This window comes from Dysidea avara, chromosome 7 (genome assembly GCF_963678975.1).
Source record: "Dysidea avara chromosome 7, odDysAvar1.4, whole genome shotgun sequence".
NCBI lineage: Eukaryota > Metazoa > Porifera > Demospongiae > Dictyoceratida > Dysideidae > Dysidea > Dysidea avara.
In genome coordinates, this window is record NC_089278.1 from 353,893 (window position 1) to 376,382 (window position 22,490).

The 22,490-nt window shown below is 39.0% G+C and overlaps 1 protein-coding gene across 1 annotated transcript; it reads left to right on the forward strand.

The window, feature by feature from the left end:
• Nucleotides 1–2: 2 nt before the first annotated feature.
• On the forward strand, nt 3–21,731 carry LOC136261561 (syntaxin-7-like). Its single transcript, XM_066055577.1, has 8 exons — nt 3–180; nt 234–400; nt 445–572; nt 13,925–14,054; nt 14,104–14,143; nt 21,342–21,381; nt 21,426–21,484; nt 21,531–21,731. Exons 1-8 carry the CDS (start codon nt 106–108, stop codon nt 21,651–21,653), a joined length of 762 nt encoding a protein of 253 aa, XP_065911649.1. The 5' UTR covers nt 3–105; the 3' UTR covers nt 21,654–21,731.
• The last annotated feature ends 759 nt before the right edge of the window (nt 21,732–22,490 follow it).

Genomic DNA, 22,490 nt, shown 5'->3' on the forward strand with positions numbered 1-22,490 from the left:
ATCATCATTTCCCTTTACGGTCACGCCCTGGAGGGTATTATTCAGAACATCAGATCGTAATTGAAATCCAGACATTAATAAAGAGGTAAAACAAGTAGATGAGAAATGGCGCAACCGCGATACAGGGAAACAGTGACGGGTTTCTCGTCGGGATCTCAAGAGTCCAGGGATATTTCAACTGTAAGTTTCGTGTATCTTTTTCCGGTGTAGAGTATCAGAATACGTGTGTATAGTTGCTACAGTCATTAGAGACTGACTTAAAGCGATACCAACAAGGAGTTAGTTCCCTTGGGTCCAGTGAAGATGGTCCGCGTACACGAGAAGAACTAGCTGAACTTCGTGAAAGTATCAAAGAGAAATTCAACACAGCACAAAACGACATTACACAGCAACGACAAAGGTTTGTAGTTTACTGTTGAATGTCGCTATATCTGGATTGTTTAGGGCAAGTCCACGAGACCGAGTTGCACTGGAGAAGTTAAACAAACAAGTACAACAACAATTTAGTAGATACAAGCAATTAATTGATGAACATAACAAAAGGAGGACAACTTATCCCCTTGAGTCAACCAGTAAGATATCCACACTGTGACTATCCACACTGTGACGTCACCTCGAGCTTATCAATTAGGCCAGGCAAAGTTGATGTACAGTTCCTCGACACCCACCCACATCACCTTCCACCCTGCCATTCCTAAATGGACTTTATCCACAATGACATCATGAGCACAAGATGGCCGCGTTATATTTGGGGTACTAATGTACAGGCGCCTATGGAGAAATTCTTTTGATCGATCATATTTCAGCCAGACAAGAAGATATCGAGCTCTAAGCAACAGGTACGGTTACAAGACAATACAATACAATAAACGATTTGTATCGCATTCCAGAAAATTTTCGAGATAATGCTTGTGTGCAATAGTTTTTGTTACGTTATACCAAGAGTAAATAATGGATTCCATTATTTACTCTTGGTTATACCCATACCTGTTGGCTACTGGTTGGTATCTTTCTTCACGAGTGAAATATGATCGATCAAAACAATTTCTCCATAGGTGCCTGTACATTAGTACCCCAAATAATGTGGCCATCTTGTTGTGCGTGACATCATTGTGGATAAAGTCCATTTGTTACTGCTATAATTGATGTTGTGCTCCAGCATTTTGTTGTTTGGACAAACATCATTTTCAACTAAGAAAAAGATATCTTTCTACTTCAGCAAGGTAGTAAAATGTAAAAATAAGCTTTAAGAAAGTTGTTAGTGACAGATAGCCAGTTGTGAGTTTGAGTGTAGTTAATAATGAAAAATGGCAGGCCACCCGTTGAAACTGAGGAAGTGACTAGCAATCTACTTTGCCTGGACTGTGTATTATCTGGACCAGTTAAATCTGTGATTTGTCTCAGTGTGGCAAGTGATGTAGCAGAAGTCTTGTATGTCTAGCATAGCAGTGACCTCAATACTGATCTACAAATTGTTATATGTCACACTTGTGTGGAAAATGCAGCACGTGTGGAGTGTGCCAAGAGGCTAATGCAACACAGGTGAAGCTGAGTACTGTACTAGCTTTGACACATCCCAAGTGCTGTATTTTTCATACACACAAGCATAGGCAGTGCTTTAAGACTTGTACTTCCTCTTTGCTCAAAGCGTTCATCTCAAAAGCCTGAATCACTTCAATTTTAGAGGATCAGTAAGTATCCATGTAATCTATTTTTAGTTGTAGAACCAACTGGTAGGATTAGTTTGGCTAGTGATTTAGATTGTCACACGTGTGCTGTCTGAGTGGGGTTGTTTTCATGACATCCGTTACACAACTGTTCTGCATAAGTGTTGCCCAAGTGTACTGTATTTGCCCAATTCTATACTGTATAACTCATACAGTATAGATATGTAGTACTGTATTTGCCCAATTATCCACATAACTGTACTGTATCATACAATATTGTACTTCTATCATACAATATTGTACTTTCGTGGGAGGATCAAAGCAATGCCACATATCATTGTCCATACAGTACTAATCAGCTGCATAACTGTACTATGAGTCATACAGTACAGTTATGCGGAGAATTTATTTAAGGAATGTTATGTAAATAACACACTGTAAATCGCTAAAACAGTCAAATGGGTGTAACTAATCACTGGACTGGACTACTGGACTGACATATTTTTGGTTTTTACACATTCTAAGTTGGTTTTATTGAGTCTTGCTAGCTAAGGGCCTTCAGAAAACTTGCAGTCTGCTCCTAAAATGACGAGTGTAAGGAGTGGAGTAAGCATGTTATGCTCTACAGCATTTATAGACTTCTCAGTATTGTGTTTTGGAGATTGTAATATATAGCAATAGCTAACCAAAAGTCATTTTACTATATTTGTACTACCTATGATACACTGTATCCTTGAACTAAATAGCTCAGACCCCTGGGACACAACCTATCCTTCCTAAGACAATCTATTGTAGCTAAATTTGTTCCTACATGCAATATACAAACTCACTGCACAACTATAGGGTTTTTCTGCTATCATGATTAGTTCTTACATGTGCTGGTTTGGCATACTATAATATGTGACCAAATTTATTAGCATTGTACAAACTTGCTACTATCTTCAAGACGTAGTAGCAAGCTGCTAGATTCAATAAAACCACCCCAGAATGTGTAAAAACCGAAAATATGTCAGTTCAGTAGTCCAGTCCAGTGATTAGTTACACCCCAGTCAAACTAATCCTACAAGTTCGTTCTACGGCTAGGAATAGATTGTATAAACACTTACTGATCGTCTGATCACGAAGCTTTTTAAACATGACTCCACTAAGACAGTATGATTGATCACGTGTGTGACATTGTAAATCGCTAAAACTAGCCAAACTAATCTTATTAGTTCATCCTACGACTAGAAATAGATTAGTTAAAAATATCCTGATCACCAAAAATCACAGCAGTTTGAGTACTAGAGAAAATCGCTCCGAGCCAGACAACCAGGAAGTACAATATAACAGTTAAAGCACCGCTTATGCTTGTGTGTATGAAAAATGCAGCACTCTGGGGTGTCTCGAGGCAAATACAGCACTCGGCTTTGCCTCATGCTGTATTAGCCTCTTGACACACACCCTCATGCTGTATTTTCCATACACACATGCAGCGGTGTTTTAACTATAACGTACTGTATATCAGGGATCATGGAGGTTTGGGTTTTTCTGACCAAAATTATCACCCAAAAACCAGTTTAGCAATACCATCCTGGCGCCTTGCTGCCTTGGCAGTATTGGTTGGGTATAACCAAGCCCAAAAGTGCCTTTGGTACAACCATAAATCCTTCCAATGGATTGCTACAAAAATTTATTTGGAATTTTCTACTGACTAACTGCCTGCCCACCTGATGCCTTCAGTCAAGCATAACAGTTAAGGTTATGGGCTTGATTTTTTCACTGTTTGGTCCCGAGATGTACCTTTTGGCATACCGCAGTACGTACAATGCATGCATCATCGACTTACTTTTGTCCTCCTCTGTGTCCCATTTCTTTTTGCTGACAGCCAAAGGTGTCGATTCGTGGTACTGAAACGAGGTAAACATAGCTGAAACCGAAGCATAATGGCCACTTTCACTTTCTAGCCTTCAGTAATTGGGACGCACGAATCATCCATATTTTCATGGTGACTGGATTGATTGCAGAGGCATTTCTCCTACCTGTTCTTTGTATGTAGTGCTGTGTAGCGGGCTGAACATAGCTAAAAGTGAAGTGTAATGGATGGACACTTCACTTTCGAGTTAGTAATTGATATTTGAGGCACACATTCACTTGAAAACATTACCTCTGGTGCCGTCCTTTCTTTTAATGACCAGTCATAATAATGTTACAAAAAAGTAAACAAACAAGTATAAGAAAAATTAAGAATTTTAAGTTCGATTAGGGATCATAGAAAAATGAAGTAGTGAAATACAAGGGAGGTCACCTACACCTGCAGATATACTAGTGAACATTTAATCCCTAATTCAGTCTATACCCAAGACCAAAACTGAATTAGGGATTAAATGTTCACTAGTATATCTGCTGGTGTAGGCGACCTCTCTTGTATTTCACTACTTCATTTTTCTACAGTATGATCCCTAATCGAACTTAAAATTCTTAATTTTTCCTTACACTTGTAATTATCTCATACAGTAGTTAGGTAGCTAATTGCTACTGTATGGAAAATACAGTACATGGCGACACTTGATCCTCTCAATATTATACATCACTACAACAATTTTAATTGGTTGCACTATTGTGGTACCAGAGATTTATTAGCAATGTATTATGTTGGGCGCAGCTGACAGGAGATTTGGTTAGGGTTTAGGACAAACGTGGTACAATTTGTGCATTAGAATACTTTAAGCTGTCAATGTTAAAGAATCAAGACACACGGTAGTGTGTCGTGTGGCCCAAGAAGCCGGCGCGCCACACCGTGAGTATATTTACAGGAAGAAAGTAAACGCGATTTTCACACCTTTGTAGCTCCGTGATTTCTTATCCGATTGAAACCAAAGTTGCTACAGACGTGCCGGGTAGGTAGGGAGTCTACATTCCAAATTTGAAGAAAATCGCTCCAGCCATTTCCGAGATACGAGCGGCCAAAGTTTGGGGTTTTTTTCTTCGTTTTTTTTAAGGCTCAAACGAATACTGGTTTACTGTATTCGAATATTCGCTCAGCTCTAACGAAATTAGTCGAATAATCGGTGTAAGATTTCATTGCAATTCAGTAATTAAGGTGGCCACTACCAAGAAGCCTACAAATAACCACAAACAGCTTTGTGGCTTCGTATGAATAACTTTACTAAGAAAGAGATGCCATAATTCCCTTTCTGAAAGGATTATCACAGCAATGCTGTGATAGAAAGTGATTGTAACAAAGTAGAAGTACCTGGAGTAAGCCACAAATCCGTACGAAGTCTTGCGATTCACCGTGGAATTAGTACATCTTCACCAATTAGTGGCTGCCTAATTCTATTACTACTCTTCGCTTTATCACCATAGTCCTTTTCTTTTTGCTACTTTCATTAGCACTGTCTTTCGCTTCATTAATACTGACAGCTAATCACATGTCAACATATAAATGATCACGTGCGAATAATCGTTTGTTAATTTTATTATTCGGCTACAAAGCAAACGAATATTAATCCGAATATTCAGCTAATCGTTTGAGCCTTAGTTTTTTTCTTCTACTTCTTTTCACACACTTTGCAAAATCCGCCATAAAACACAAATGCGTGCTCCAATCGGGCTGAAATTTGGCAGGGCTCATTAAGACGAATCTCAGTACCAAGTTTGGTAGGAATCCGATGAACATTCAGAGTTATGACCAATTATTTGCGTAAAATTAGGTCGAAGGTCTGTCACGCCCACAGAGTTAACCGCTTGAAGGAATGAGCTGAAAATTGCTATGTAGATGGAGTAACTAGCGTAGGAGTGCCTTTTTGTGGTTTGAAAGGAATCCAGTTAAAGGCCATCGAGATAGGACACAAAACCCAACCTGTGTCAAAATTACACAATCGGTTTTTATGAATAAAAAAACTATTAGTTTTCACGCCTACCAGGCAAACCGCTTAGAGCAGTAAGCTGAAAATCGGTGTGTAGCTGGAATAATTATCATAGAAAGTCCTTGCAGTAGTACAGAAGAATCGGATTACAAACCATTGAGTTATGATTCCAAAGCCAACTACGTGTAGTATATGCGAGATCGAGATACTCTAATAGAACAGTCACCCTAATAGAGCATTCAGCTACGTTTATGATTTACTTCATTATAGAATTATATTACATTGCAAGTTATTCTGTAGGGAGTTCAGCTACAAACAAGTCACCCTGTAGTCAGATCAGCTAGAAGAAGGTACCTAATAAAGAGTTCAGCTACAAAGAAACTACCATGTAGAGTTCAGCTGCAAACAAATCGCCCTGTAGAGAATCCAGCTACAAACAAATCACCCTGTAGAAAGATCAGCTAGAAGAAGTTACCTTGTAGAGAGTTCAGCTACAAACAAATCATCTGGTAGAGAGATCAGCTAAAGGATCACCTTGTGGAGAGTTCAGCTACAAAGAAATCACCCTGCTTCGTCTTTTCTTCTTCCTGTGGTAAACAAAAAAAATGATAGGTTTAAAAGCCCTAAAGCTGGCCATAGGCAAATACAAAAAGAAGTGAAATCTAATCCAAAACAGCCAAGCTGTAAAAAAAGAGTGCGGCCCTCAGAAAGGCTATGGTGAAGAAAGATGTGAAATCCAAGGTGGCGGACAAGAAATGGCTGTGATGGTAGGTAATGGGAAAAATGTTAATAACGACAATTCAGGTGAATTTTGTGCCAAGACCAAGCGGCACCAAATTCACCTGAATTGTTATTATTAAAATTTTTACCATTAACCTACCATCACAACCATTTCTTGGCCGCCACCTTGGATTTCACATCTTTTTTCACCATAGCCTTTCTGAGGGCCGCACTCTTTTTTTACAGCTTGGTTGTTTTGGATTAGATTAAGATCACAATATATTTTATGATGTGTCAGCATTCCCCTCTGGGTACATTTGATGATCCCTTGTGTTACTATGGAAACTGTATGAACAGCTTTGCCACCAAAATATTAAGCTGGTTATTTCTTTTTCTTTCCACTATTTTACTTATATGTAAACATTCTTGTACTAAAGGAGTGTAGATCATACAGCCTGCTGGTATCCCAGATCAGGACAAGAAACATGAAATCAATGAGCTACTGAAGCCCTAACCACTGGACAATTGCAGGAAATGTTGTCCGCTCTAAGTCAACACTGATATTAGTTATCCTACTAATTATAACTCTCCTTGTTATTATTCTATCACGTCAGGAATTTAGGAAATACCACATGCTGCATGCATTCTACCTATCTAGAGTTAGTATACTAACTACTGTATTGCCTTGAATTACTCATATAAACACCTTCTCCAGTTTAATTGCTATAACAACAATAAACACAGGGGTAACTATCACGTCTCAAATTACTATACGATGAAGTAAAAAGCATTTATTGGCCTTTCCTTTGTGTTATGTACACCAAAGAAAGGACAACACGAAAGTATAAAGTTGTTCCAAGGAATACTTGTAGTATGTAAATGCCAGTCTCTTAAAACAACATGGTGTGTAGCGTGTTGATAGCAAGTCTTGGCAAAGTATCTAATAGTGGACTTCTCATCCCTACAATCTTCAATACTAAATTATCAAGCAAACATCAGTGTAATATATTTTATAGTTATAACACGTTTACGATGGATATGACTAAAATATACGCACGATTCACGAGAGCGCGCAGCGCTCGAGTGAGAGTGTGTATATTTAGTCATATCCCGAGTAATCGTATTATAACTGTTATACTCTACACCCCAGTAGATGAAACGATTATAGATAGTAAGTTATAGTGAAACAGCACCTCCTGGAGATGGAAATCAATAGAAATTTTTTATGGATCAGACGTTTTACACTTTTAACGGTGCCACGCCCACATAGTTGCGATTAGTGAGTTATCCACGAAGGAGACAAGAGTTCATCGAAACTTGTTCCAGTTCCTGAGGTGAATAATTGTTGGTTGATTTAGGCACTTGTTATTAGAGACTTGTTTACCGTTTAAATAAGGATTTCGCGGAAGGTGTGAAGTTTCACCATATATGGTAAGTGTAGCCACAAAGCATGGTATATCAGTTCTATACCACAGCGCGGCACTTGATCTCAATCAGGTGTGGTATATAGCCTGATATAAATTCTTATATCATCATACAGTAGGAGCCTCCACAATCAATTTAGTCACCACAGAAAATACGGACAACTCCCATTTACAAACTTGGGGAAGCCATTGAGCTACCATGAATCGACGCGGCCTCCCTTGTTTCCTTTTCTATGATCCCTATTCAACCTTAAAAATTCTTTTTTCTTCTTATACTTGTTATTACACAAGTAGAAGGAAACAAGGGAGATTGTATACTTTCAGTGTTGTATATTTTCAGTTATACTTGAGTATATACCCATGACTGAATTAGGGATTAAATGTTCACTAGTATATCTGCAGGTATAGGCAACCTCTCTGGTTTCACCACTTTTTAGGTATTCCCTTGTTTCACTGCTTTTTTCTTTGATCCCTGATTGAACATATAATCCTAATTTAAGGAGGTGAAAGTTTGTCAAGAGGGGGCAAGCACCTCCCTGCCCTCTAAACAAAACCCTGCAAGAAGCATCTCTGTAATCAACGACAAAATACAGCCGATAATCGTGATAGCTACTGTAACCACAGGGAAGCTGTATCATGCTATGATGAATCGACATCTTGTCACATTGTCAGCGAGAAGAGCTGGGACACAAATAAGGGCAGGAGAAGGCGTGTATTGTATGTTAATGTACTGCAATTGGTGGAAAAGGCACGTCTCGAGATGAGGCAACATCAAACAGTGAAGGAATCAAGCCTGTAGCCTTATCCATTGTTGGGTTATGCTTGGCTGGAGGCATAGTCAGTCAGCATATAAAATTCTGTTTAACAGAAATTCGTTTGAAGTTAGGGGGCTTGGCTATACCTGCCAAGCTGTGATTATACTAGTGCATTAATTTAAAAATGAGGTAGGATCCAAGTGATAAAAACTAGTGAAACAAGAATATGAATGTGAAGAAATCCCTACAATGGCATTGAACTTCATTTTAAAATTAAATACGCTAGTTTTTTTTTTTTTTGTCTATTGTATATAGCATAGCATTTGTGACTGGCTGAGAGCAAAAACTGGTCATTCTCATTCCATTGAATTCCATTGCTTCTCTGTTATTTGTAATACAAGGAGTAGACTGCCAAACTTTCATAACTTATAGCATTAGAAAATTTAAAGGATTTTGCTAAACTAATCACAGGCGCTTATCATAACTCACAACTGAAACAAGCTATGAAGATGAGGCTTGGCCTAATCTGTTCACCATGAACTGGTAAATTCATGTAGTCCTTTCCCTGTATTTCTCCATGTGTGTAAACAAGGAGGCCGATTCAACAAAGTAATCACAATAGTTAACTCTATTTCTACCACAATGTATATAAACGCCCATAACTAACATGTCTTTTGCTACATGAACACCAAGCAAAGATCTTCTTACTCTCCATCAATAGGTGTTAGGAATTATTGGTCTGAGCTTTGTTTCACTACATACCAAAGTGATTAAAATGAACTTTTTATGTGGCACATGTATTTTACCTAGTTTATTTCAATATGTTCTAGCAAAATAGAATTTTGCTAGAACAGCTGAATTACAATGAACCGGTCACATATAGCTACAAGTATAAGGAAAAATTAGGAATTAAAAGTTTGATCATAGAAAAAAAAAAGTAGGGAAATAAGGGAGGTCACCTACACCTGCAGATATACTAGTGAACATTTAATCCCTAATTCAGTCTATATACCCAAGACCAAAACTGAATTAGGGATTAAATGTTCACTAGTATATCTGCAGGTGTAGGCAACCTCCTTTGTTTCCCTACTTTTTTTTCTATGATCCCTTAAAATTCCTAATTTTTCTTTATACTTGATTGCAGGGTTCTGCCCACACTGGTTGGCAGTGGTTCAGAGCGACCAGTACCTCTAAAAACCGACCAGTACCCTCTTAAATCCGACCAGTACCATTCTTACATATATCACTGATACAGGTACAATATACCCTAATATAACACACAACATATCAGTTCATGTTAACTAACTTTAGACAACATATCAGTTCATGTTAACTAACTTTAGACAACATATCAGTTCATGTTAACTAACTCAGGATTTTCTGGGCAGAACCCTGTGTTTTTTTACTTTTTTTGTAACATTGTGACTGGTGAACCCACGCATATCGCATAAAAAGAAAGGATATTTTCATCTGAACGCGTGCCCCTGCTATCTTATATTGCTTCGAAACTACAGTGGCTATTACGCTTTGAATTCAGCTATGTTCAGCCCGTTACACAGTGCTACAAACGTAATACAGTAGAAGAAGTGCCTCTGCATTCAATCCATTGAGTCACCACAAAAAATGTAACGATTTGCATGCCCCAACTATCAAAAACTGTCAATTACTGTCTCGAAAGTGCAGTGGCCATTATGCTTCACTTTCAGCTATGTTCAGCCTGTTACACAGTGTTACAAACAAAGAACAGTGTTAGAATCACCTCTGCAATCAATCCAGTCACCACAGAAAATACGGATGATTCCTGTTTACAAATGTACTGCACGGAAGCCATGCATTGTGCTACCGCGAATCGACACCTTGGGCTATCAGTAAAAAGAAATGGGACACAAAGGAGGACATGCATTGCAAGTACTGCAGTATGCCAAAAGGTGCGTCTCAGGATGAAGCGACGTCGAACAGTGAAAAAATCAGGCCCACAGCCTTAGCCTTTATCGAGTTACGCTTGCCTGAAGGCAGGCAGTTAGTCAGTACGTTTTTAAATTTCATAGCAATTTATTGGAAGCCTTTAGGATCGTACTGAAGACACTTTTGGGTTTTCTAACCAATACTGCCAAGGCACCAGGATTGTATGGTGAAGTTGGTTTTTGGGTGATCTTTTAAAAGGCTACAAAAACCCAAATCTCTATGATCCCTAATATACAGTAATGTGGATGTGCAAATATTCTATTAGAAAATTGAACATGGCTGTTGTATTAGGGTGACTGCTTTATTAGAGTATTGTGAGTGGGCCTCAGACAAATGGCCTACACAATTTTTTCAAGGGGCATTGTGCTTCCATGGGCCACGATGCTTCCATGGGCCACGATGCTTCCATGGGCCACGATGCCTCCATGGGCCATGGTGCCTCCATGGGCCATGGTGCTTCAATGGGCCATGGTTAGAGCTCTAGCCATGATGCTTCCATGGGCCAGGATGCTTCCATGGGCCACGATGCTTCCATGGGCCACGATGCTTCCATGGGCCACGATGCTTCCATGGGCCACGATGCTTCCATGGGCCAGGATGCTTCCATGGGCCAGGATGCTTCCATGGGCCAGGATGCTTCCATGGGCCATGATAGCCGGGCTCATGCTAATGCACAAACACCTTCTGGTGACAATGTTCGAGTAAAGGAAAACTCATAATAGAGCGTTTGCTAGATGTGATCTCTTCATTTATTGTATTAGAGGATAGCATTTCATTTCTGGTTAAATGAGGAGTCACGATTCTTTGGTGAGATTAGCAAGCACAGCTTGACAACAAACGTCTTGAACAACCTAGGTGAATAACTTCTGGCTTGATTTCATCTGCTTTTTATCTACTTCCAATATATTCATGCAGTTGTGCAACTCGTCGATTCTGATTGGCCAGCCAATATTTTGGCTGGATTGTTCTTCCAGGCCCAAGAAACTCAAGCAATGTAACCAGGTGGTGTTTTCGCATTAGCGCAAGCCCAGCTGGACACAAGACTACCTTTCCTAGTAAGAGGTGTGTGATCAATTGTAATAGGTACAGCTAGATCATTAAGGGGTGTGTCATGGTGCCCAATCATTATTACTAGATCATTAAGGGGTGTGATCAATCCAGTACAGTGTCTACTGTAGTCAGCTTTGATAAATTAAGTAATGACAATTCATAGATCTATTCACTTACCGTAATTTACTTTTTTTTCATTGTGAAATAATTTTTGTATACAAACCTTGTACGGAAATTTCTTACACAAAAATTATGTAAGATCGAACTACTCTAATAGAACAGTCATTCACGTAAATCATACGAAAATATTTTTATATGGAAATTTTTATCATGAAATTTTTTTGCACGAAAATAAAACAAATTTACGGTAGTTGGTAAAGGTTATTGAATTTAACTGATTTGTCAACTTTAATTTCCTGTCGTACAGTAGTACCTCTTGGTGGGTGGTACGGTGGTACCTCTTGTTAGGTGCTTATTTTGTATACAGAAAGACAGGAAAATGTCAAGATGGAAATTAACAGGCAATGTTTCAGTAAATCACCAATATTACTTAGCCAAGTGCCTGCAGTACAACTTATTGTATCTATTTAGCCTTCATAATATGTGACTGGATCTGCGAAAACCGTTCTGATCGCCCAAGACAGGTAGTTTGATTTTTTCACACAAACACAAAGCTTAATGAATGTACTATGAAATTTCACTGCCACAGTCGACCAGAGTAAAGTGGTCTGCTTTTGCTGGCTGCTTTTTTAAAGCACAGTGATGAGCCATACAAGTGGCCTGGAGTCTTGATGGAGCCCTGGCCAACCAGGAGATGGCTGTGTGTGGCTGTACAGCTCCGTGGTGTTGAACAATGACCTGTGCTGTAAATTTCCTTTCATTTTAGCCAGTTCTGAGCCCTCAGTGGCCCATAACTTGGCCTAATTCATCCAAACACGTTCCTTTTCAATTTTTGACCTTAACAGGCAATCCAAACACATTCCTTTTCAATTCATCCCAACACGTTCCTTTTCAATACCTACCCATTTGGTCAGGTATACATCTTGCCCGCCTTCCAGGGCCCCCGCCTCCCACCCATCTTGCAACTCGCCTGATACAGACAACCTCGGTTTAAAAACTATCTAAAATGGCAGTTGACATGGTTGATGAGCAGTTGACATGGTTGATGATAGCAATTGACACCAACTGCTCATCAACCATGTCAATTGTTAACTTTTAAACAAGTTTGTAAACTAATTCTCAATAAAAATAAGCACTAGTTTTGATATTGCAGACATTTCAAACTGTCTGTGGTTGTGTTTCAATTTTCGTAATATTGCATTAATCGCATTAACCACTAGCTCATGTAATAATCACAACCTGTACTCAGGATAGATGCCTGATTGTTAAGAGCATAATATCAAGAGTAAATCTTATTATTTGATAATAATGTTATAATTGCTGGTAGCTAGACCTTAAGAGCAAACCAGTAGTGTGGCAGTACTTCTCCAGGTATTACTAACTGCTTGTAATAACAATAACTGTACCCATTTGGTCAGGATTACTCTTCCTGTACTGAAACAAACTATTTTAGTACTGGTATACAAATCTCTTGTGCTGCACCAATACTGCTGTCATATCTTCCAGTCATTTATAAGGACATAAATCAACAAGAGAGGCCACAGTCAAATATTTTGCTCGTGAGGAAAACAGCCACTTTGCTTGCTGTTTGTGGCTAGAGTATGTAGACAAGTTATAAGCCTATAATCCTGTTGTTGTTGGAACCTTGGGTGACTCTGAGGGACATTGGGCCATTGAGCTAGACTCCTGTCAGTGCCATCAACCTTTGCCAGAACCTATAGACTGAAATTAGAATGAAATGTCTACAGACCACCCTTGTTTCATTTTCTGTGATGGTTGTATACAATTCCTGGACTGGACTGGTGGACTGAACCACTGGACTGGACTCAGGTATTTTCCCTTTTTAACCAAATATGTGGGCAACTGGTTGTAAGTATACTAGTAGTCTTATGTAGTTAGACCACTCCCCCAAACTCATACCATGCACACACACAAATGGTGGGATCGTCAACATTGCCCAGCTATGTATCAACTATGGAATAGCAAGACAGTTAACTGTCACCACTTAATTTACTGACTCCATAACTAGCTTGTAGGATACATGGTTACTACAACACTACATACACACGTACTGTATGGTTTGTACATTGAATGGTAGTCATACAACGGAGATTATGCCAAGAAAGAATTGTTATGCAAATTTCTAAGATGAACAGGCAGTACTAAATGGACAGGTGCATATTTTACATTCAATGCATTTGCCCAAATACTTATAATATACTAAAAGGGAAGAAAGACTGAGTCCAGTCCAGTCCAGTCCAGTGATTGTATACAACATCATGTGATCCCTAGAATATTTCCTTAACCTGTTTACACATTTACAGTTAAGAGTTCATAATAATATTATCAACTGTTATTTGCACTGTGTTTAGCTGGTTATGATAATGATTATCGAAGTGAAGTTGGCTCCAAATATTACCCATCGCAACAGACAGTATTACTTGATACAACACAAGCTGATCAGAGAGAAATAGAGGCTGAAGAACTTCGTGTTCTTGAAAGGTATTGTCAATCAAGTTATTGATCTGAATATCTACTTTGATTACTTTAGGGACATTGTTGACCTTAATGACATCTTTAAAGATGTTGCTGTGAGTTGTTGTTATTTATGTTTACACAAAGAAGAGTTCTCACATGAAACTCGAGTTACCCAGTGGGAATTGAGTGACAGTTGTGAATATGAACTGTTTAAATGTTAGGGAGACAATAGCAACGACTTGTAATGTGTTTATGGTGAAATATTTAATACTGATAGATGTAGGCTATAGTTGGTCATGTGGTACACATCATATGTACAGCACTAAACATTGTTAGGTGTCTTGTATTGACTACTGAGCTTTGTACATGTGGACCTTGGAGCCATGAGTGTTATCAGTACTACCATACTGCAAACAGTACCATAGTACTGTTTAAGTAGGGATCCCCCAAAAAATGACATGAGCCGCCTAAAATTTTGCTTTCAAAAATCATCCTAGAGACATCTTACTCCACGAAGATCACCTTTACATAATAGTATTAGTCCATCTAACATGAAATACAGCATTAAAAACAAGAAAACACTTGCCCAGTGACCAGATATAGAATATTTTTTTTAAATCAAGCTGCACATCCCTTGGTTGACTCAAGATACTCTAATACAACAGTCATGTATGATATTCTAATAGAACAGTCACAAGTTACACTTAGCTGTGCTACAACAAAAAACTTAACTAGAATTGTTAATTTAAAAATGAAGGAGCAATGTAAAGTAGTGAAACAAGAGATGAATGATGGTATTACAGCATAGCTCGGTGGGAAAGTCCCTACTTTGGCACATTAGCTATAATTCATCTCTTGTTTCACTACTTTTTGTTGCATAGATCCCTACTTCATTTTTAAATTAGCAATTTTTAAATTACTAGTCATATCTACTATTCCAGAGGGTGGGCTTTATTTGTAGTTGCATAGTCTTGAATAGTAGACGCCGGGCATAATAATTAGTAAATACTTTGTTAACAATTTACCAAATTTTGTTCTGGTGATACAATGCTTGATTCACCAAATTGTTTCTCCATCAATGTTTGGTAGAAAAGTGTCAGTAATTTGAGACAAATGTACATGTGTTTCCAGTACCTACTGCCAGTTGGTTTGAGTGTGAATTGGCTGATGAATTGGCTGGTTCACTGCGTCATAATATTGTAGGTGAGGGCTTGGTATGTGTTGCACGCAACCTAAATTGTTTTCATAAGATGTGTGTGTGTCTGTGTATTTCTTAGTCTTTCTGCACCATGTCATGTGAGTAAAGTTTTGTACACTAAAATCAGTCTGTATGTGAGAAATGAAGGCCAACAGCACCATAGTACCTTTATGAAACTGTTGGGAAGGTAAGCTTTGCTTTAAGGTGGCTACTTTATCAAACAGTATTGTAGTGCTGTTTAAGTAAGAGCTGCCTAGAATGCCATCTTTAAAATTATCCTAGAGACATCTTACAGGACGAAAATTGTCCTTATGGAATAATGTTTGTCCACCTAACATCAAATGCAGCATTAAAAGCAAGAAAATACTTACAGCTGGCTAGATATATATATATTTTTTTTAAAGCCGCTGAAACTCAAACTTTGGTCTGCCAGCTGCCTGACCACAGTCGCAAGGCTGGAGGCCAAATGAAGCAGTACATGGCCACCATTTTACACCACAATAACAAATTCACCGGTGGGATGTGCCTTTTGGGGTTCCGACGAGTGTGTGCCCTCTGCATCTTGTCTTTCCTTATATCTTCAGTGTTCTTCATGCAATGAAACCAAAGTGACAACAAAACCATAGTGTTCTGTATCAACACTTTCCTTGAGCAGTATATTTAGATGCCACAAAATTACTATTGCAAAGGGTACTGCATACCCGGTAGATACCAATCACCCTAATAGAACAGTCACATGTGTATAGCTGTATAGCTGTATGCTATACCAAAGAATTATTGCACAGTACAGCAGAGGGCAACCCTAAATCCTTCCAACAACTTTTTATGAATTAGTAATTTAATCTATTACCTGACTGCCTGATGAACAACTCCACAATGGCAACGGTCTTGATTTCTTCACTGTTTGATGTCACTTTGTCTCTGAAACGTGACTTTTCGCTGACCGCAGCAGCTACTATACATGCATCATGGACTTACCTTTGTCTTCCTTTGTGTTCCAGTTCTTTTACTGACGATGCAAGGTAGCACAATATGGCTTCCCTATGGCTGTGTTGACTAGCTAGTACACTAAATGTCTGTATTTTTCGTATCAAGTGGATTGATTGCAGAGACACTTCAGAGACACTCTCGTACTGTTCTTCATTTGTAATGTTGTGTAATGGGCGGAACATAGCTGAAAATGAAGTGTGATTTCTAATCAACCTTCAATACCAGCCATACCCACATAAATGATTTAATTCCATTGTCTTATATCCTGGTAGTTGTAGCTCCTTTCTGACGATTAATCTTCATTTATTGCCCAATGTCCATTAGTATATCTGCAGGTATAGGCAACCTTTCTTGTTTCACTGCTTTTTTCTTTTGATCCCTAATCCACTTAAAATTCCTAATTTTTCCTTCTACTTATTAATTAAGTGGATCCAAGTAGTGAAACAAGAGATCGATGATGGTATTACAACATAGCTTGGTAGGAAAATCCCTATTTTGGCATTTAACAAAGTTGTAGCAAGGACTCAAACGAATAGTGGTTTTTACTATTCGAATATTCTTCATTCATAACTATCAAATACTCGAATAATCTTATTCAGTACGTGTGATTGGTATGTATTCAATAATCCTGTTGTATCTTAATACAGAATTATTTGATCACTTACAGACAGCTGTATGTGAGATCAAGAATTTTTATGTACTGTAACCTGACGTTATATATTTCCTTTGAAATGAGTATTCGAATACCCAAAATGCAGTGTGCGAAATAGCAGTCTGGACACTGACAATTTCCGGTCAATTATACTAGTTGTCAGGCCATAATTGAATTTGTCTGGAAATAGAGTCCTTTCAAGGTTTAGCACTGAGTTTAGAGTGTGATATTAGGCTAGGAGGGAGGCCGGACATAGTGGCATTGGCATGTAATTTGTACTGTGTATTTCTCAGAAATTGAGGGGGAGCAGAACTTACATTAGGCTAAATTTGTTTATTTGTTTTATTGTAGCTAGCTAGCCATTGACTAAATTTTATGATTTCAAATCAATTTATCATTGTTTCATCATTGGGCTGGTTGAGGCAGAGTTCAGGGGGGTGGGAGGGGGGGGGCAAAATCATTTTCAGGGGGGGGGGGGGGGGGGGGGGCAAAATGCCCCCTTTGCCCCCCCCCCCCCCCCCTAGAAAAATCCCTGGTATTAGGATCATGGAAATTTGGGTTTCCTAGCCAAAAAATTTACCAACATAAACCAGCTTCACAACTCCATCCTGGCACCTTGGCAGATTGGTCAAGTATAAGCAAGCCTAAAAGTGCCTTCAGTACGATCCTAAAGGCTTCCAATAAATTGTTATAAAATTTTAAAAAATAGGAATTTTCTGCTAACAAACTGCCTGCCTTGCCTGCCTGCCTGCCTGCCTGCCTGCCTGCCTGCCTGCCTGCCTGCCTGCCTGCCTGCCTGCCTGCCTGCCTGCCTGCCTGCCTGCCTGCCTGCCTGCCTGCCTGCCTGCCTGCCTGCCTGCCTGCCTGCCTGCCTGCCTGCCTGCCTGCCTGCCTGCCTGCCTGCCTGCCTGCCTGCCTGCCTGCCTGCCTGCCTGCCTGCCTGCCTGCCTGCCTGCCTGCCTGCCTGCCTGCCTGCCTGATGCCTTCCAGCAAGCATAACTCAACGGCTAAGACTATGGGTTTGATTTTTTCATTGTTTGACGTCGCTTTGTCCTGAGATGTGCCTTTTAGCATACCGCGGTACGTACAATGTACGCATCATGGACTTACCTTTGTCCTCCTTTGTGTCCCATTTCTTTTTGCTGATAGCCCAAGGTGTCGATTTGCAGTAGCAAGATACATGGCTTCCTTATAGTACATTTGTAAATAGGAATCATCCGTATTTTCCGTGGTGACTGGACTGATTGCAGAGACGATTCTAACACTGTTCTTCATTTGTAACGTGTGACGGGCTGAACATAGCTGAAATCAAAGCATAATGGCCACTGCACTTTCGAAGCAGTTTTTGATAGCTCTGGGGCATGTGTTCAGACGAAAACATTAATTCTGGTGCCATCCTTTCTTTTGATGCGGTATGCGTGGGTTCACCAGTCATAATAATGTTACAAAAAAAGTAAACAAACAAGTGTAAAAAAATTAGAAATTTTAAGTTTGATTAGGGATCATAGAAAAATGAAGTAGTGAAATACAAGGGAGGTCGCCTACACCTGCAGATATACTAGTGAACATTTAATCCCTAATTCAGTCTTGTAAACTTGTGTGTTTATGGATTGTGGTGTGGCCACAGGGCCATGCCCAAGTGGGGAGCTTACAAGCGCCGAAGGCGCAAAGAGGACCTCTGTGCTGTAGAGGACCAGAAACAGAACTTTGTTGAAATCATTCTTTTAATTACCCTACCAGTATTACTGATACTCTATGGCTGCATATACATGGACATGACTAAAACACGGAACAGACTGGGAAAACGGACTCACAAACGGACTGGAAGGAACTTCCCTGAAAACGTTTTTTTGTGCCATAGAAACTCACTAAATCGCTGCTACAATGAATATAACACGTAACAACAGCCTTAAACAAACCTCTAAATGTGTGCTCGAGCTGCCATTAAACCCTAGGATAATTTACAAAGCACCAGTCTTCCAGTGTGAGCGCATGTGACAGCGAAGTTGTCAGTTAGCTACAGTTTTAAACAAACAACATAACACAGACTGTATTTGTAGTAGCCAGTGACTTGCCAGCTGATTAAATACAACGTGTCACGAAGCCTACCTGTCACAAGCTGTCACCTGTAAAACTGAAGATCAGCCGTCAAACTAATTGCATAATTGCAGCAATTAACCAGACCACGAATTCCAAGTAACATAGTGTCTTAACAGGCTTAAAGCTTGTGTCTTGTCTTGTCGAAACGAAAGTGCGCTTTTAATTAAACACAAAATGAATTTAATTTCAGACTATCTTTAAGCGCAGAGCTTAATTGTTTCAGGTTGTTGTTGCGTGTTATATTCTTTCTAGCAGCTATACAGTGAATTTTTATGACCAAAAAAACATTTTTCAGGCAAGTTCTTCCCAGTCCGTTCGCTAGTCCGTTTTCCCAGTCCGTTCCGTGTTTTAGTCATGTTCTATTAACACACAGCCCATGAAGTTACTGCTCTCTTTATAAGGACATGTTTCATTTCACAAAAGATAGAACACAGCTATATCCTGAGTGGTACTCTCCTTTCCTCCTTGTGGCACTTAAGAGCTCCTGGCCCAAGAGACCCTCAGGTTACAGTACACATGTTGTGCCAGCCTGTTTGACTTAGTTACTTGGCAAATGTACTTATAACCTGTTAGCCATTACTAGCTTTTACTTGTGGTATTCATCTGTAACCCCAACTTGTATTTTGAGCTAGAATGAAGTCCATTTTTACAATTCATGTTCATTTTGAAAGAGACACTATTTCAATAGTACAGTTTGACTACATAGCGACTACTGAGGTACTAATGACTCCTTTCCTACTAATCAGCACTGAATTTATAGGAGTTCTTATATTTGATCATAATCCTAAAATGCTGTGCTCTCTGATCTGGCACTGTTAGTGTGTGCTCTCTGATCTGTCACTGTTAGTGTGTGCTTGTCTGATCTGTCACTGTTAGTGTGTGCTCTCTGATCTGTCACTGTTAGTGTGTGCTGTCTGATCTGTCACTGTTAGTGTGTGCTCTCTGATCTATCACTGTTAGTGTGTGCTCTCTGATCTGTCACTGTTAGTGTGTGCTCTCTGATCTGTCACTGTTAGTAAGTGGATGAGTAGTAATCAGTTGTACAGTACATTATATTGATGACCCAATGCTTGAAACAAATAATTTGGCAAAACACATACAGGTAAGGAGAGACACAAAAAGGGTTAAACGTCCAGATAAACTGATTTATGTCCTCTCAACTTTCTTTCATGTTGTCCTGACAGTGTGTCAGCACATGTCTAAAAAGTTATTTCGCACACTGAAAATGATATTCGAATAGTCACCGAATATTCGAATAATAGAATATTCGTTTGAGCCCTAGTTATAACATGCCATTGTAGGGATTTTCCCACCGAGCTATGCTGTAATACCATCACTCATCTTGTTTCACTACTTTTTATTGCTTGGATCCTTACTTCATTTTTTAAATTAATAATATACCAGTATATAGATGTTGTGGTTGCCTTTCCCAATGTGGCACTACAGGCGTAAAAGAGCCAAAAACAATGTAGCTGACCTCCTAAGCTACCATGAACTCGTAATTGGTGACCAGATCTGCGATACAATTGCACATTTTTCAAATTCCTGTTTATTAAATATTTATAATCTACTTAGCAAAGTGTACCCTCTGGTAAAGTTTCAGCCTCATATGCTAATATATTTTGGAGTTACAGCCCTACAAAGTAGGAACAACAGAAATATCGATTTGTACAGCAAGTATAGGGAAAATATATTACAAGCGTTTGCTAAAATGGTTGTAATTTAAGAATGGATTGATGTACGGAGCTGAAATTTCCATCATTGTGTTCGTCACCTTTCTTCATTGCATACAAAGGCAAAATCCGTGAAGAAAAATCAATCACATACGAATGCTTCAACGTGACGTAAACAAATGTTCATATTGTCTATCCTTGGGTCTACTGCAATGAAACAAAAGATTCTCCAACTCCTCTTGAGTAGGCGAATAAGCTGATATCCAGGTTTTTATTGTTAGTCCTTTCCTTCACTAAGAGGCATTCAAAAATTTACGGAATTTTTTCAACAATACACAAATATTTCCTGTAAATTTAGGCTTGTTGGGTTTTCACAGATCTGGTCACATTGTTTGTGTAACTATTTATACATTGTTGATTAATTCCCCTGGTTTTAAAAGTAACACATCAATTAACTATCAAGAAATAGTACCGACACAGACATATAGTAACAGTTCACAAGTATGTCACTTCACTTCCTGTTTCACTGAGACAGGAGTGCCACAAGAAAGTCAATTTGTAAATACTCACATTAGATGATAATAACCTCCAGCACCTAAAATGCCTGTACTGGGCTTGGGTTGGGAAATAAAAGAGCCGGGCTTTCATGCAAATTACTTACAATGTTTGGTATTTGAGATGTGTTGCTATTTCAATAGGTGATGGTAAATGAACAAGGAGAGGACATCAATGCTATAGGTAAACAATCTTGCTAAGGACGATTATTATATTTTGTTGTTTAGAACGAAATGTGGAGACTGCAGGTCATAAAGTAGAGAGGGGAAATTCCCAACTCAAAAAGGTACGTACTAATATGGCTGCACAGGTTATGTTGACTTTTATTGTAGGCTGTGGAGCTTGCCAGGTCCAACAGAAAACTAAAATTTTGTCTATTCGGTTGTTGTATAGCAGTCGCGGTTGCTATAATATTGGCAGTGGTGATAGCTGTAGCTGTAACTCAATCCGACTAAACATGTTTCCATTGTACCTAATTTTCTAACTTACATTGTTGTTCTTTCAACATAATATTTGTATTTTTAATGTTTCAATACTTTGTAATGTTGACATGAGACTGGACTGCAAGAATTCATTTTGAGTGCTTGAGAAACCTTATTGCTGGTTGGTGCCAAAGAGATTGTGTCTTGTGTTTGATGTTGAGATAGCAGAATGAGAGTGTATCCATTCACTGGTGTAGCTTTGTATGACCATAGAAACACTAACCACAAAATCTTACCAGAACAGATAGCACTACTACAAGCACTTCAATGTGTCTGTGTGCACCTGATGTGATTTACGCATACAAACTGAAAACTGCTAGAATGACATGTATTTTGTGTGGCACAAACTTTGACACTTGATGTTTGCTCTTTTACAGAAGAAAACTCAAGATAGTGTAAATGCAGTGGGTCTATTATTAACAATTGGGTGTACTTGTACCAACAAGACCTCTTGTAAAATACACTTAGCCTGAGTGTATGTAAACAAAGTGATGAGAAGTGTTAGAACAAAGTTTATGTCCAGTGAATGGGTAGAAGCGTCAAAGGTATCAGAGCGAGATAAGCTATTCTGGATTAGTACCTGTGCACAGACCATAATCACATGTGAAAAAAGCTGAACAAAATTGCTAAAGCTTTCATTCAGTGTTCCAAGCAGATGGCTAACAAAAATTTGTGAGTTAGTCATGACTGATTAGCAGTAGTCCTTATGATACAGCTATTACTACAATTTTGCACACAAGGCACACCCAGGTATTTGTTGAGCCAAACTAGTTCCCAATCACTTCAAGTTTGAAGTGTGTTAGTCACAAA